This window comes from Felis catus, chromosome E3 (assembly GCF_018350175.1).
Source record: "Felis catus isolate Fca126 chromosome E3, F.catus_Fca126_mat1.0, whole genome shotgun sequence".
Lineage (NCBI taxonomy): Eukaryota > Metazoa > Chordata > Mammalia > Carnivora > Felidae > Felis > Felis catus.
In genome coordinates, this window is record NC_058383.1 from 4,773,365 (window position 1) to 4,790,644 (window position 17,280).

The window sequence follows — 17,280 nt, forward strand, 5'->3', positions numbered from 1 at the left end:
ATGGCAGAAATAACAGGTAGCAGGTGGAGGGGAGCCCTTGCCAGGGCCGAGGAGATGAGCCTCCCTCCCTGCTACATACAGCCCTGGGCCCTGGCGTATCATGTGTCTCTGCAACTGGGACCCCCCCACCCCACTCCTGACACAGGAATCCAACTGTGGGACGCAGCCCTGGGAGCTGTGAATGGGGATGAGCTGAGGGCGTCTTCCTAGCTCCACAGACAGGGGCTCAGGATGTGGGGACGCTGGAGTGGGCATGGCAGCCAGGGGCCCTAGGAATTCTGGGTAGGGCGGGTAGGTGGACAGCGCAGCTTCCGGACCAGGCCAGCCCATGGCCCCCACCGAGGATCTGCGCATGACATTTGTTTTAGGTAAAAGTGCAGGGGTGAGAGACGGCTCAGGCGCCATGGCTCCTGTCCCCCTGGGGCGTTGAGAGGGTGTCTATTCCTTTCGCTGCTGCTCAGACTGCTGGTAGGGGTGGAGGCGGGCGGTAGCGAGGACTGGGGACCGGGCTGGCTTGTGGTTAGGTGGCAAAAGCAAGGTGGGGGAGGGCCGGGTGATGAGGGCAGGGATTGGGGTGGGCAGGCCTCCCGGGGGCAGGGCCTGACTCATGGGGCTTTCTAGGAGCTATATTTGGCTGGGCTTAGATGCCTGTTGGATGGACAAGTCAGGTAGAGGTGACAGAGGTGCTGAAAAGTTCTGGGGAGAAGTCAAGGCTGTACACAGGAAGCATCTGGGAGTCTGGGGCCAATGGATTCCACAAAATCCAGTCCCTAAGCTCTCTCTCTCATTCCACCACCCGTCTCCCGTAGCACCTACCTCCCAGCGATTCCCAGACTCACTGTTCCTAATCACAACAGGTCCCCTCTGGCTCTGATCTATCGCGCAGTGTGACTTCCATCCTGACCACCTCCCCCTCTAGTGTCTCCAGGCCTCACCTCCAGGCAGATGCCTGCTGACTCAGCAAGACTTCTGGGAGGCCACTTGGCTCCCCATGTTGGAGTCCGTTGCTCTGTCCCCTCACCCCCCATGTGTGACCATTTAGGTGTGTGTCCCTCTCCTACTGGGCTGTGAGCTCTTCAGCAATGCCTCTCAACACCTGGGGCCTGCCTGTCCTGCACTCCGACCAGGCCCCTCCCAAGACACGGCCTCCGCCTACCAACAGGCTTGGCCTGTCTTCCCACGAGGGCCCCGGTCTTCCGTTCCCCAGAGGCGACTGCAGAAGAGCTAGTATGTGCCAGTGGTCACTCAAGGAGAGCGCCGGGGGAGGCCGGTGGCGGGCGAGCAGCACAAGAGGGGGGTGGAAGCAGAGGTCTCAGGCAAAGCCCCGCAGAGGCGAGGAAGCTTCCACCTCCCCCTGGGGCTCCAGCGTTGTCCAAATGTGAGGAAGGGAGCGGGGCTTCCACAAGTCTTCTGAGTCGGCTTAGGGGACACTTCACCTTCTCTGAGACAGTGGATGATGGGAGAGCCACTGGCGCTTGTGGGGGAAGCCAGCCAGCCAGGATGGCGGGAGCCCACACGTCTGTAGAACCATCTGCCCAAGGACAGGTGGGCAGAGAATCAACATCCACCCAGGCCTCTCCCTGCCTCACACAGATCCACTCACCCCCCCAACGTGGATTCTACTCAGCGAAGAACACGGATGACAGAGACCTGGGGGATGCCCCTGATGCCGCGGTTGGGTTTGAGGCCCTAGCTTATGCCTCTTATCCGCAGATCCCTTGCCTTCAGCATCTCTGCTGGTCGAGGGGGCCCGTCTGACAGGATGACTCAGACCTTCACCCCGGAGGGGTCAGAGCCCCAGTTGAAAGATCTAATGCCCCATCCCCTCAGCGAATGGTTACTCGGGGAAATGGGTCTGCCGGTGTAAAGACAGAGGAAATCACTCACTGTAAACAGAGCCAGAGTGAGGGGAGACGGGCCACTTCTGAATTGATTTAAAGCTTGTCCTTAGGAGATGCCAAAACTGGCCTCCCCGAGCGTCTGTCCTCTGGCCCCCATCCCTCCCAGCAAGGTTATATGGAACCAGCTCCTCCGAGGCCAAGGGGTTCAGGTTAGAAAGAAGAGTCTGGGGTGAGGGCACTGAGCATGGGACTTAATAAGCCGTCCCTTGCTCCAGAGCAACCAGGAAAATGCTTTGTAGAGATGAAACCGGGGGCCAGACGCAAAATCCAGCAGGGAAAACAGAGACGAGACAATGCATTTCTTCATTTTAATTTATTTTTCAATTTTTGTTTCTCACTTACCAACACATTCGTAAAATGTAGCAGGCTGTGTTAGTAAAGGAGAAGCAGGGAGCAAAGAGAGGTGCGGGATCTAAGCAGCTGCACACGGGGGTGGGGGGTGGGGAAGGTGATGGTCAAGAGCAGGAAGCACTTGGGGGCAGAAGGGGCCGGGCGCCTCCACCGTCCGCCTTCCCGCAGGCGTGGGCATCGCCGATGCTCTTACAGACCCCCAGATGGTTTTGTAAACGTTGTAGAGAGCACTTCTGTTGCTTCCAAACTTCGTCCCCCAACTTCTCCCTCTGACTCCCCCTGCCCCCCACCCCCCGCAGCCATCCCCACCACTGCAGCCACGAGGCAGGGTCTTCTGGAGCCAGCCCCCTGCATAGCCGGGCCCAGAAAAACCCTGCCCCTGGGTCTCAGGGCCCCAACCCCAATAGCCTCAGTCCCTGGGCCAGCATCTGAGAAGCCTAAAGCGGCTCCTCCCAGGGAGGTCAGGGTGGGGCTACCTTGGAGATCTTTCCCCAAGGGGAACACTCCCCTGGACCTTGGAGAGCATTCCTAGAATGCCCTCTGCTTCAGCCGCGGGCTCTTATTCAAGAGGTCACTGACAGGCCACCGTGGGCATGGGGACTTGGCAGCATGGAGGGCTACCGCTTGCTGGAACCCTGGGTTAACCTGGAGGGAGGTTTTACCTTCCGCCCAGAGAAGGGCTTCCTGGCATTTGTGCACTAACCCAGTGGACACTCTGACCCTGTGCTTATGAACACAAACATTTTAATCAGGATTACATCCACCCTGATGAATTTTCATTCTAGAAAGTACTTTCAAGGCAAACGCCATTGAGGACAATCTAATGCCTTGATGGTTTTCTACAAAGTGCAGATAACTTTCCTTTCTCCCCCATTTCTTTTCCTCGAAGTCATTTTCACCAGGATCAAATCCTATTTGTGTGCGTTTCGCCACAGGTATCCGACTCCCGGGTTAGTGTTCGATGCGTGTCAAATGTCACCAACTGTCACACGTGTCACTGGCAGTTTTTTTTTTTTTTTCCTGTGGCTGTCACTTCAAGAAAGTCCAGTTTTCTGGGGGAAGGGCTCTAGCGGACTCCTCACAGACCGGTACCCAACAACGAATTTGTGCGGCGTGCTGTCTGTCCTGGTGTGCCACACCTGTGCCCTTTGGCGCCCCAGCGGCTTTTCTCGAGGAGCCTTTCCGAGGGTCCGTGCGTAACCATGGCCTACCCTCAGCTAACCAGGGACAGAGCCGGGAGCCCTTCCGCAGCCGGCTTCCAGGAGGTGCGCGCACACCACGGGACAGGGCGGGAGGAACCTGCGCCCTCACCGACCCCGGCTCCCCCCCCCCCCTTCACCCACCCCCTCCCCGCCGGCCACGGTCACGGCGCCTTGTCCGCGGCCCCCGCCGCCTGCTCGGGGCGCGCGGGGCCGCCGGTGGCCGCGCGCGTGCTGCGGAGCAGGCCCAGGCCCCGGGATCGGCCGGCGCCGTGCAGCTGGCGCTCGTGGCGGCGGATCTGCACCTTGTGCCGGAAGCGCTCGCCGCAGTCCTCGCAGACGTAGGGCCGCTCGCCCGAGTGCGTGCGCCGGTGGCGCAGCAGGTTGGACGAGACGCTGAAGCGCTTGCCGCAGTCGCCGCAGGCGTAGGGCCGCTCGCCCGTGTGCGTGCGCTGGTGCTGCACGAGCGCCGAGCTCTCGCTGAAGCGCTTGGCGCAGTAGGAGCAGGCGTAGGGCTTCTCGCCCGTGTGGATGCGCTGGTGCGTCACCAGGTTGGAGTGCTGCGAGAAGCCCTTCCCGCACTCGCCGCAGCGGTGCGGCCGCTCGCCCGTGTGCGTGGCCTGGTGCCGCACCAGGTCCGTGCTGCGGCTGAAGCCCTTGCCGCACTCCCCGCAGATGGTCGGCCGGTCCCGGGCGCGCCGCCGCCGCCGCTGCCTGGCCGGGGTCAGGGCGGCGCTGCCCGCGGGGCCCGGGATGGCCACCACCGCCGGCGCGGCCACGGCCGGCAGCACCATGAGCTCCTGCAGCACCACGTAGCCCGGGGGGGCCACCACGACGGCGGCTGGAGCCCCCGGGGCCGAAGCCCCGCCGCCCCCTGCGGCGGGCACCAGCTCCAGCTGCAGCTCCGGCTGCACGGGGGTCAGCTCCAGCCGCACCTCCTGCTGCTGGGCTCCCAGCTCCACCGGGGTCAGCTCCAGCCGCACCTCCTGCTGCTGCTCCAGCTGCTGCTGCTCCAGCTGCTGCTGCTGCTGCTCCAGCTGCTGCTCCAGCTGCTGCAGCTGCTCCTGCAGTTTGAGCTGCAGCTGCCGCTGTTCCTGTTGTCTCTCCAGCTCCTGCCGCTGCCTCTCCAGTTCCTGATCCGACCCCAGGTCAACTGGCATGAGCTCCAGCTCTACTTCTTCCTCCTCGTCTGGCTCCAGCAGAGGGGGCTGCTGCTGCTGTTGTAGCTGTTCCTGTTGCTGCAGCTGTTGCTGCTGCTGCTGCTGCTGCTGTAACTGTTGCTGCTGCAACAGCTGCTGCTGTAACAGTTCCTGCTGCTGCTGCTGTAACTGTTGCTGCTGCAGGTGCTGCTGTTGTAACAGTTCCTGCTGCTGCTGCTGCTGCTGCTGTAACTGTTCCTGCTGCTGTAACTGTTGCTGCTGCAGGTGCTGCTGTTGTAACAGTTCCTCCTCCTGCTGCTGCTGCTGTTGTTGCTGGAATTGTTCCTCCTCCTGCTGCTGCCCTGACTGTCCCTGCTGCTGCTGCTCCTGCTGCCACGGTTCCTGCTGCCTTAACTGCTTCTGTGGCTGCTGCTTCTGTAACTGTTGGTGCTGTGGTAACGGTTTCTGCTGTGGCTGCAACAGGTGTTGCTTTGGCACTTGCTGCTCCTCTGATTGTTCCTGCGGCGGCATCGGCGGCAGCTGCGGTTTCAGCTGCTGAGGTGGCACAGGTGGGGGGTTTTCCTGCAGGTGCTTCTCTCGTCGAGGCAGCCGTTCTCGGTCAGCTTGCCGCTGTTGCTGCGGTCCTGGGGATCGGCTTTGTGGTCGCCGCTCCTGCCGTGGCTGTTGTTGCAGCGCTGGTTGCTGTTGTGACTGTTGTGGTTGCAACTCCGGCTGCCCCTGCTGTGCTTCCTCAGCCATTTCACCGGCCCCCGTCGGGGCTGAGCTTGCTGGCCGCGGCGGGCTGCCGTTCTCCTGAGCCTCTTCTTCCTCCTGACTCTCACTCCCACCGCCGCCACCTGTAGTGGAAATGGCAGGAAGCCAGGAGAGAAAAATCTACGGGCAGCTCTCAGGTGCAGACCCCCTGGACCTCCCCGCTCACCCGGCCCCATGGACAGCCACGCTAGGACACACTGTGAGCTCCCATCAGGGACCCAAAAGCACCGGCTCGGTGGACAATGGCAGCGTGGCAGGAACTGAATTGCCCAGAGGTGTGGGGTTGGCTTAGAAATGCGCCCGCAGGACTGCTGGTCACGTCACTCTGCACCCTGGCTGTTCCACCTCCCCCCCGCGCCTCCCTCCACACAGGCTCCACGCTTAGATCTTGGCAGTGACAAGAGCCTGGGTGCCTGGGGCTCCCCAGCACCGTTCCCTGAGAAGTCTCTCGTCTTCACCGCCATCCAGTGGGAATCCGCGTACAAGCCGTTCGGACAGCTAAGCCACAAGCCCGTGCTGAACTCTGACCTCAGTTAGGGTCACACCTCACAGAAGTAAAACTTGCCTTCTCCGTAAATAATAACGCCTGGAAGTATCACCACTAGCGGTCCTAAAAGTCACCGAAGTGTCAGAGACAACACAAAGTTTCCAGCGGGAAGTCCTCCGTTCAGGCCCTAACTCTATCGCTTAGTAGCCGTTGACCTCCCGCAGCCACGGAGCCCTCCTTGTCAGTGACAGCTTCGGGATACCCACACTTCCAGCTTCACGGGCAAAGCCAGAAGGGCCCCGCCATCGCCTCTAGAACCTGGTGGGCACTTGAAAAATCCCTCTCCCTGTGAGTTAGAAAATGAGTTTGCAAACTAACAAACACTTTAGCAGTACCAAGGATACAACTAGCTCCGTTTGAAACAGCCTGAAGACTGGAAGTGTCTGAGACTATTACTCAGGAATGGAAAGGACTAATTCCATAGCCCCAAGTCAACATGGTGACTGGCCAGTTACGTCACCTCTGGGAACCTGAATTTCCCTGTCTGGAAAAAGGAGATAAACCCTTCCCAGGGACATAGCGAGAATGCCAGGGGGGAAACGTCTGGCCCAGGGTTGTGCAGGTGTAGAGGAAGCCCCACTACGTAAGAGTCGCTCCACTGTCACATTTCACTTTCCTGCACAATATCCACGTGTCTGTCTCTCATTTTGAGCATTCAGGCTGTGTTCACGGAAAATCCGAAGAGGCTCTCTCCATTTCCGAGTCTGATTTCCACGTCTGTTCTTCCTACAGCTTCGTATTTTCAGTTTTGTAACAGAAAGCAGAGGCTCGATGTTATAAAATTTTGCCTTCCGGCCACTTTGCCAGGATTGTATTGATTTCATAAAACCAAGGGATATCTACACGAAAATAACTTCCTTTCAGAAAACTAGTCCTAATAACCTTTGCTTAGGCTAATGGACAAGTGAATGCATTTCTCATAAACACACACCAGTCGGGCGTATGCGTGTGGTGAGCGAAGACAGCCATGAAAACCTGTTCCCCCAGCAATGTCAAGGTCTGAGACACTCCAGCCTCCTGCCACCCCTCGAGGCAGCAAGGAGCACCGTGCTTCTGTGTGAGTCCTCACGTTTCTAGCACAGCACTTGGCTGTGTGGCCAGTCCTGGCTGCTTACGGCAACACCAGCATTTTAAACAACGATGTTTTTAGTAAACATATTATTAAGTGTCACCTGACGTGCGTGCCCTCGCAAGACTTTTTCCAGTTAAATATTTGAGCCAGGAGAGTCGTTTAGCCACACATCCCAACACAGCCCCTCTAACTGCCTTGGTCCTTTTCATGCTGTTCAACCCTGGCCCAGCCCTCAGTCAGTGCCCTCAAAGCACAGAGAAGGAAAGTGGCCCCCAGGAGCATGACCACCATAGAAAGTTTCCCCAGACCGTGTCCCAGAGGGAGAAGGCATCTTGAAAGGTTCTGCAGGGCCATATTTGCCTCTGGGCAAAAGGGGAGGAAGATGGTTTGAAGCAGAGGTCAGGAAAAGTGGACAAGGAGAGAGAAGGCTACAGAGAAAAGAGAAGCAAGGGGTCCAATGCCTCAGGTACAAGGCGCAGTGGGAGAGAGCCCCTGAATTCAATCTTGAGAACTTGAGTCTGGAGCCAGGGACAGGCTGGGGAACAGTGGAGGCCTCCTGACCACTGGGGAAATAGCAGCAGCTCCCAGCCAGCACATACCCAGGGTCCAGGCATGGCCTGAGAATATCTGCATCGTCAGGGAGCCCGTCACAGGCACAACCACAGCCTGATACAGCCGCCTCGGAAAACCCTGAGGGGAACCTGCCAGTGTCACTCCAGGCAGCTGAACTCGGCCCGCTGTGAGCGGCTGCAGCCTGCCCCAGCCCCGCACCCCGGACCCACAGGTGAGCGCCCTTGCAGACAAGACAGCAGGCTGCCCACCACCCTGCAGCCCCCTCTCGCCCGCAGCAGGCCGGGCTCTGTCAGAACGTCCTCCGCGGGGCCTGAGGACTGTCTCCTGCTTTAAGTCAGAGCCACCTCCCTCTAGTCCCTCACCTGAGAGGGTGCCAGGCCCAGGGCCCCCATCTTCGAGACACCGAAGCTCCAGCACGAAGGTCTCAGTCGCTGGCCCCAGCTCCATCCTAGCGCTCAGACCAAGACCCCGGGGAGCCAGCTGTGCTGAGAGGAAGGAAGGAAGCTGTTCAGGTGGGCAGGAGTGCTGTGAGCCCCCAGCCCCGTGGCACTGACTGCCACAGAGCCCTCCACCTCAGCCTCGGGCCTCCAGAGCCAGGGGCCCCACCCTGGCTGGAAAGGAGGACAGTTGGAGCCACAGCTGGGGAAAGGAGGTGCAGGGCAGCCCGGAGCTCTGCTCCCAGGGCCCGTTCGGCCCCCCCGCAGGGAGGCAGTTCCTCCATTCCTGAATTCTGGGATTCTGTGGGGCCCACACTCAGCCCCAGCCTTAGGGGGCAGCCGGTACAACTGCTCCACTAGGATGGGGAGCTGGAGACCCAGCACGGACAGTTGAGGAAGTTTGCAGAGAAGACGGAGAAACCTCACGTTCCACTGCCCCCCCTACAAAGCCCCGCCAAGCCTGTTCACCTCCCTGGTCTCTGGCCTCCTAGGCTGCTCTTGGGGTTCGGCCAGCGTTCCTAGGCCAGAGCACCAGCAACCCACAGAACCAGCCCTGGCCCAGGGGCTCCTGAAGTCGGGAGGGTTCCCCATCTCTCTCCTGCATCCCCCCTCCACTGGCCTTCCCGCCGCACGCCCCACCCCCGGCCCCTGCAGAGGTGTCCCCACATCCAGCCGGCCTCCCCTCTTAACAGGACAGCTCCAGGTCTCTGTGGGGGTCCAGTCGAAAAGACTGGAAGCGCCCCGAAGGTTCCCCGAGCCGTCCCGCCCAACGGGCCTCACCTGGCGCAGCATTTCCTGCCCCTCACCGCGGCCTCTGCACTAGGGGAGGTGTGTTCATGGTCAGCAGGGGCTGGGCAGCCAAGGCCAAATCGTCAGCCGGCTCCTTCCTGAGGCGCCTCCATCCAGAAAGAGCCGGGGAGGCGCCGGGCCACCCGGGGGCCTTTCTGGGCACTGCGGCGGCGGGCCTGTCGCTGTCAGGGCTGCCGAGGTCGCCCTGGGCCAAGAAAGGGGCAGAATGGAGTTCGCGAGCAGAAGTTGGTGTCGGGCACCCGTCCCGGGGGAAGGGGGCGGGGAGGAGGCTGGGCGCCGGGGGTCCGGTCCGAGGTCGGCGGGGACCGGGCGACACCGGCCTCGGGTGGGCCGGGGGCAGCCCGGGTCCGGCCGGGTTCGGCCGGCGGCCACAGGTGCCCGGCGCCGGGGGGCGGGGGGGGGGCAGGGGGGCGGCCCGCGCGGGGGTCCGGTTCGCTCGCCCGCCACCCCCCCGAGCGTGCGTCCGGCCGGCAGCGGGCGGCGGGCCGGACCGGGGGCGGGGGCGGCGGGGCCGGCACAGGAAGTCCCCCCGGCATCCGCATCCTGTCCCCCGCCCGCCACCCGCGCGCCCCGCGCCCCGGCCCCCGCGCCGCCGCCGCCGCCGCTCTAGGCCGCGGCGAGCTCGGTGGGCTTAACCCTTCCGGGCCCGGCCGCGCACCCGCGGGGGTGGCGAGACTGTCGCTGCCCCGAGGGGGGCGGGGCGGCTCCAGGCTCCAGGCTCCTGCTCAACCCCCCCCCACCCCGCGCCACCGTGGAGACGCGTGCGGTCTCAGGGCGCCCCTGGCCGGGCTGCTAGTTGTGGTTCATTAGCGCTCAATTAGATGACACTCAACTGATGGGGAGGCCCCATTCCGCCCCCAGCGGACCCCAAAGAGGCCTCCCCCTCCGCACCTTGAACCCCTCCTCCTGGAGCCCCGGATGGCGAAGGCAGGCCTGCGGGGGGCGTGGTGTTTGTGCCCGCTTGGACAGTGGGTCGGGACCCCAAAGGACCAGACCTTGTTAACTGAAGGGTAAGCCCGGCTCTCTCCCTCTGTGCACAAGGCAGGTGATCAAGCCCCCCTCCACCGCCCCCAACCTCTGTCCTCCCCAGGCCCCCACCCCAGTAGCGCGGTGCAGAGGCCTCCCTGGACGGGCCAAGCTGACCCCTGCTTGGGGAGGCCTTACCTGACCATCTCCATATCCTATCAGCTTTGCCGCACTGTCCTAACCTGGAGAGTTCACATGAGAATCGGGATACTCCAATCCTCTTGAAAAACCCAAAGACCTGGCCTTGGAGAGCTGTTCCTGGGGTAGAGTCTGGGAATAGCCTCACTGGAGAGGGACACAGATGTCTTCCCTCCCTACTGTCTCCATGCTCACCTGGCCCCCCCTTGTTCCATTTTGGATACTTTCTGGCCCCACAGGCAGTGGAGTTTGGGGCTTCTCCTCCAGGCCTCTGAGAAGCTCCTCTCTCTGGGAGCTTGCCCCCAGACTGGGTGCTCCAGAGGACAGAGGGCCACCTCTGCCTCTTCGGGGGAACAAGTGCAGCAGGAACCCATCTTTGGAGGCAGAAAATTCTGGATTCACCATGGCCTCTTCCAGTTGGGTAATGAGGCAAATTATTACCTAGCATGTGTGGAACAGGGACCACACGCTGTATGTCAGGAGTTGAAGGGTAAGTGAGCATCCCCCCTCTGGCCCGGCAGGTGTGCACCTTCACCTCCCCTGGGAGGGCTGAGCTGTCTCTGTCTCCTCCTTCCTCCCGGGAGACCTCACACCCAGACCATCCAGATGATCCACTCACTCCTTAAATCTTGAACCTCTCTCTCTCCGCTGGCTTCTTGCCAAGAGCGTTTGTTCATCCTTACGGCTCTCCCATCTTAAAAACCAGGCAGCCCCTTCTCTCTCCTGCCCCCATGGTGGAACTTCCTGGAAAGATGCCCCATTGCAATCTGTCCATATCTCCGTCTACCTATCCCTCCTTCCCCCTCTCCAGCTTGGCCTGGGCCCCATCACTCCACCAGGACAGCTCCCTCTCATGTCACCAGTGAAGTGACCTCCCTGTCACTAAATCTCTCATGCTATCCCACCTTGGACACTTCTCCAGTGGCTGCTGAGAGGGACCACCCTTGGTTCCCACTTCCTCTGGGTCTGCCTCCTCTCTGATTCCTCCACAGACTCTGCTTCCTTTATATAATCAAAACCTGCATAAGGTGTCTTCCCACATCAACAGCTCCATCCGGAAGAGTCGTTCTCCTGTCCATGACTGAGCACCTCACAAACAGTGGCCACCCTTTTTCTTCCTCTTTGTCCCTTTAACTTTGATCCAGGTAATACACAAAGTGAATTGAGTCAGTCAAATTGTTCTACGAGGGTTTAGCAACAACAAAAATCTTTTCATTTCCAAGTCCACTTTCTTCTGATATTTTTTGCCATTTTTTTTTAAGTTTAAAAACGTTTATTTATAGGGGAACCTGGGTGGCTCAGTTGGTTGAGCGTCCAACTTCAGCTCAGGACATGATCTCATGGCTTATGAGTTCAAGCCCCGCATCCGGCTCTGTGCTGACAGCTCAGAGCCTGGAGCCTGCTTTGGATTCTGTGTCTCCCTCTTTCTCTACCCCTAACTCACTCACATTCTGTCTCTTTCTCTCTCAAAAAATTATTTATTTTTGAGAGGGAGAGCGAGCAAGAGAGGGGCAGAGAGAGAAGGAGACACAGAATTGGAAGCAGGCTCCAGGCTCTGAGCTGTCGGTACAGAGCCTGACACGGGGCTCGAACTCACGAACTGCGAGATCATGACCTGAGCTGAAGTCAGATGCTTAACCAACCGAGCCACCCAGGCACCCTTTGCCATATTTCTAAATACCATGCTCATAGTGCTATTACTTGGTTTTTCCATTTTAGGTAGTATCTATGGACAGCCTACTTTGGAGGATGCAGATTTAACTTTTTAAGCCACACATACATGTGTCCATGTCCTGCCCACAATAATTTGTCTGGTCTTTATCCAGTTTTCTGGGAGAGAACTTCCACACTCTTGGAGTTTCTCCAGTGACAGGAATGTCTTTGTTATTCGGGGGTTGGGGGCTGGATTAGCTTCAGGTTGGGGTCTGGCCATACCAAAAAGACCAACCATATGATTACAGGGTTGGGGCTCTGAGCTGGTGATGTCAACCCAACCTCTGGGGCTAGAGATTGAGGTCAGTCACATGGCCAATGATTCGATCAACATATGAATGTAATGAAACACCAATAAAAACTATGGACACCAAGACTCAGGTGAGCCTCCTGGTTGGTGACGGGTGCTCTGTTTCCAGAAAGAGGACACAGAAGCTCTACCTTCAGGACTCTCCCAGACTTTGGATCTCTTCAGGAACCAGTGCTGGTCCGTCTTTCTATCCTTTGTAGTAAAACTGCAATTATAAGTATAGCATTTACTGGAATTCTTTGAGTTGATCTAGTTAATTATTGTCCAACCTGAGTAGGTCAAAGGAATCCCTGAATTTGTAGCCAGTTGGTCAGAAGTACTGGGGGCCTGGGGACCCCTGAACTTGCAGCTGACCTCTACAGTGGGGGCAGTCCTGCTGGGAGTGATGTTCTTAACTTGTGGAGTCTGGAGGGACCCTGGTGGTCAGCTGTGGAACTGCAGGGCAAGACTGCACCTGTCCGTATGGTTTTATGACAGTTTGGGGGTAAATCCACATTGACTGTTTCCCTAAGTACATCTCTGTAAATATCTTTCACTGCTGAGCCCAGTGATACTATTTCCTTCTTGTACAACACTTAGTTCTTCCTGGACTTAATCTCTCATCTTTTTTTTTTTCTTTTTAAATTTTGCTTTGATTCACTTTTAGAATCTCCTGAAAAGTCTTTTCACATGCTCTTATGGCTCAGTAAATGCCTGTGAACCCAACTTTACACCTGGTCAAACTAGTCAGAAAATCTGTTTGTTTCATTTCATTTGTCTGTTTCCAGACATCCCTCTGGAGCCTCCTTCCATTGGATCCAAATTGGGCGGTTTGCCCTGCAGAGTGCTGGTGTCAGCCCGGAGTCTAGTGTCATCATCTGGGACTTTGTCTCTCTCTCTCTCTCTCTCTCTCTCTCTCTCTCTCTCTCTCTCTCTCTCTCTCCCACACACACACACACACATCAATCTCTGTGACCTCTTTCTCCTTCTTGATTAGGTCATAATAGAGACCCTTAGCGCTCACCAAATACCCCAAGTGCTCCCCTACATTTCCAAGTCTTACATGCAGTTCAACCAGGGTTAAATAATTACTCTGGCCAGGGGACTGTGAAAGGAAGTGGCCCGTGCTATGTCTAAGCCAAAGTACTTAAGAGCTGGCGTGACATCTCCATCTCACGCCTCCCCTGCCGTGTGGCCTTGGAAGAGATGTGTTCCCCGTGGTGCAAGCACACGATGGTAGAACCTTAGTCGGCCTGAGCTGTCAGTCCAGTCAGGAAAACCTCAGAACTCTTAAGTAATTAAGCAGAACATTTAATGCAGGAAAATGGTCACAAACATGTTCAAAAGGGCTGCAGTATTACGCAGGGGACAATGGGACGACCCAGAGATTAGTAGTACCTCCAGGGCTAGAGGAGCAAGAGGGGAAAATGATAGTATAGAGAGACACAACTGCTATATCGGGGAGGCTGTGGTAGCCACTCTCGGACACTGGGGTGTGTAAGCAAGATACGACCAGCCCAGACTCACCAGCCAGTGAAGGCTCCACCAGAAACAGGAAATGTCTTCTCTTCCATCCTGACTTCGGATCCCTCCTTGGTGCTTCCCATTAGCAGAATCTAGCCAGAGGCCAGCTGGCAAGGGAGCCTGGGAAATGGAGTTTTCCGTCTCCGGGCCTCCCCCAATGGAGCATATGGCAGCATGGAGACTGGGTCCAGAGGCAACAGGCAAAGAGCTGGCACATTTGGTGACTCTGTAAAGCAGGGCCCCCTGCCAACCCATGCTGGAAGGGCACACATTTATGAGCTAAGGGAGTGATTGGAATGTTGCAGCTTGAATGGATTATCCTGACCTTCATTCTGGGGGAGCACATTCTTGAGTGGTCTTCCTGAGGATAAGTATATGGCAAGTAAAATTTGGGGAGCCCTCATGTCTAAAAAGCTTCTTCTCTTTCATGTAACTGGGCATGGACTATAGAAGGGCAATGGCTTCTCCACAGATTTTGTTTTATTATTTTTTAAAAATTTTTTCATTTATTTTTGAGAGATAGAGACAGAACATGAATGGGGGAGAAGCAGAGAGAGAGACACACACACAGAATCCAAAGCAGGCTTCAGGCTCCCAGCTGTCGGCACTGAGCCTAATGCAGGGCTCCAACCCATGAACCATGAGATCATGACCTGAGCCAAAGTCAGACGCTCAACCGACTGAGCCACCCAGGCTCCCCTATTATTATTATTTATTATTATTATTATTATTTTCAAGTAGGCTCCACACCCAGCATGGAACCCAACACGGGGCTTGAACTCATGACCTTGAGATCAAGACCTGAGATCAGAGACCTGAGACCAAGACCTGAGTGGAGATCAAGAGTCGGACACTTAACCAACTGAGCCACCCAGGCACCCCTGCTTCTCCCCAGACTCTAAAGACACTGCTTCCTTGTCCAGTGTTGCTGTTGAGGATGTCCTGTGCCATTCTGGTCCCTGATCATCTCATGTTGTTATTTCTCTCCCATTTTTTCATCATTTCACCTCTTGGTTACACTTCCTAGAAGATTTTCTCATCACTATCCTCCACCCTTTCCGCAATTATTTCTGCAACCCTCTCTTCAATTTCAGAGCTTTCTTATTCTCGGACTGGGTTTTTTCCTTACGCGTGTTCTTGCTTCACAATTGCAGTGTTGGCTCCCACCTCTCTGAAGACAGCTAACTTTGTTCCTGCTTCCTTCATCGTCCTTGTTTGCTCCAATTCATTTCAACAACAACAACAACAACAACAACAACAACAACAACAACAACAAAGTGTTTGTTTCATTTCTCCTGTTGAAGGATTTCCTAAGCTGCCAGGTGATGCTGGGCTGTGGTGTGGAGTGAATCGATCGGCATGCAAGAGAGGGGTGTGGACAGTTGGGGAGCCCGCCATGGGGAGGGGTGTCCTCCAGCATCTCTTAGTGTTTTCTCTCGGGCTGCTCAATTTGTCTAGAAAGGACTCGTTTGATCACCTGCCTGGGCAAGTAATTTGGCCATGAGCGTTCTAGGAGCCAAATGGGGAAAGAGAAGACTCCCATTTCAGAAAGCAGATTTCGCTAAATCCCCATGGTTTCAAGAACTCTTCCTGCCTTTGGCTCTGCCCAGTGTCCCCAGAGTCAGAGCCTATTTGGTACCAGGCTTTTGCCAGAGCACATGCGAAGGGGGAGGGGAGGTCTGGAGACCCGCCTGGCAGCAATCTTTCCGTTTCCAGCCCTACTGGGAACCTCGGGTTCTGAAGGCTTTCTGGGCAGTGGGGAGGGGGGCGGGGATCAGGTTGTTCTTCTTGGCTTCCCCCTCTGATAGCTTAGTCTTCTGCTAAGTCAGGTCCTTTCAGGTCCATCTGAGTTCCAGTTTCTAATATCTTAAGCTTTTGATTTATTTTTTTCCTTACTGAGAGAGACACAGCAGAGACAGCAAAAGGGACAGAGAGAAGAAGAGACAGAGAAGACAAGACCATGGGCCAGGAGCGGGTCCCTCAGTAGGGGGCAGAATGCGACAGACTTGCACCCAGCTGACGGCTTGGGGCTTCAGGAAGTTTTCTCTCCCACTGGGGAGGGTGGAGGAGGTTTGGAATATGATCCTGGGAAGAATGGCAGGCTGGGGAGCAGCGCTGATGGCCTGGAATGCATCTAAAGCACTCATGGTGGTGGCCCAGGGAGCAAATGTCGGGCATGGCTTCCTCAGGTCAATCCCCTCCCTCCTCCCCGCAGTGTCCCCTCCCAGAGCACCAGGAACCCATGGCGTTCGCCTGATTCTGTTTTTACAATCTGATTGGGGTCTTGCCAGCTGCAAGGGCAAAGGGTTCGTCTGGGTTGGTCACCCTTGTCTTCCCAATACTTCCTTCAGTTGACACGCAACACGTATTTGTCAAATGAATCAATAAAATAACCAAAAACACTTGCTAGCAGAGCGAAAACCATTCGGTATAATAATCCAAACTTCAGTGGGGGGCATGTGACCCAACACGGGCAGATAGTCCTCTGCCTCTGCCGGGGAGGTGGAGCGGAGGCACACGGGAACCAAAGGTGGCTGGGTTGAACGCACCAGTGCAGGAGCCGCAGGGTCCCGCCCTGGCTGTGACGAGCGCTTGTGTGCTTCCATGGAACCCCTTTTCCTTGCCTAACTCACTCAGGGTTGGTTTCTGCAAACAGAGAACCCTCACAAATGCAGAAATTGGGACCAGGAGTGGCACTGAGGCCCAGACGCCCCAGGAAAATGTGGGATTCGAAACTGGCTATTGGGCCAAGATGAGGACAAAGCACAGAGACTCCCACACGTGTTCCAGGACGGGGGCGGGAGGTGTTCTGTTGAAACAATTAATCCCGGTACCAGCTAGGGCCACCTGAGACCGTGAGTCCTCTGATGTTGAGGTGCTCGAGGATCACTGGAAGGGGACAGGGATGCCAGGACCACACTATAGGATGGTTCCATCTGATGACATTCATTCCCGTCCAGGAAGACCTCAGCATTCCTTTGCTGAGGCCCAGGTGGAACCGGGGCCTTCGTGGGGCTGCTCTCAGAGCATGTCAGAGCACTGGTAGCCACAGGCCAACACCTGGGTCTCAGGTTGATTCCTGGGTCACCGGGAGGGAGCTCCACTTGGACTCTTCTTTGAGTTTCCTGAGGTTGCCATGACGAAATACTACACAACGGTCAGAGGCCACAGAGGTGAATGTGGGACAGCTCTGGAGGCCGGAAGTCTGCGATCAAGGTGTTGGGAAGGGCGATTCCTTCTGAGGCTGTGAGGGTGGGTCTGTTCCATGCCCCTCTTCCGGCTTCCGGTGTTGTCGATCTGTGGCGTTCCTTGGCTTGTAGAAGCATCACCCCCTTTATCTTCACGTGGTGTTCCCCCTGTGTGTCTGTGTCCAAATTTCCCCTTTTTATAAGGACACCTGTTGCATTGGACAAGGGCCCAGCCTGATGACTTCATTTTAACCAACGACATCTGCAATTACCCCATTTCCAGATAAGGTCGTGAGGGGCTGGAACTTCAGTAATATGAATGGGGGGGGGGCAGGGAGTAGGGGTGAAAGAGACCGTGAGAAAAGTTATGCACAGGAAGCACAGTGTGGCTTCTTGGGTCAGGCTGAACGGGAGGCTTCAGTGCGGATGGGAGTCTGTGTTTTTGCGCCAGCTTGCCCACAGGGTGTGGTGTAGCAGTTTCCAGGGGAGCCAATGCCAACCCGAACCAAACATAGCTCTGTGCCTGGGGGCACTGCCCTTGGCCTGGATTGAGGAAGGAACACAGAGACGTTGGGGCTGGAGCCCTGGGCTGCACCGAA

General features: G+C 57.0%; 1 protein-coding gene and 1 long non-coding RNA gene across 3 annotated transcripts; one reads left to right on the plus strand and one right to left on the minus strand.

Moving 5' to 3' along the window:
* Positions 1-2,195: 2,195 nt before the first annotated feature.
* Positions 2,196-9,170, minus strand: ZNF853 (zinc finger protein 853). Of its 2 annotated transcripts, none has more exons than XM_045047345.1 (3): positions 8,774-9,170; positions 7,919-8,036; positions 2,196-5,447 (listed from the first exon to the last, which is right to left on the minus strand). In XM_045047345.1, the coding sequence occupies exons 1-3, from the start codon at positions 8,783-8,785 to the stop codon at positions 3,616-3,618; spliced, it is 1,962 nt and encodes a 653-aa protein (XP_044903280.1). In that variant the 5' UTR covers positions 8,786-9,170; the 3' UTR covers positions 2,196-3,615. The 2 variants fall into 2 exon arrangements, with proteins under 2 accessions (XP_044903280.1, XP_044903281.1); XM_045047346.1 differs by having other exon boundaries at positions 7,919-8,041.
* A 69-nt stretch (positions 9,171-9,239) lies between these two features.
* On the plus strand, positions 9,240-15,902 carry LOC109495103. Its single transcript, XR_002150309.3, has 2 exons — positions 9,240-9,813; positions 14,648-15,902. It is a non-coding gene; the product is annotated as an uncharacterized LOC109495103 (long non-coding RNA).
* Positions 15,903-17,280: the final 1,378 nt, after the last annotated feature.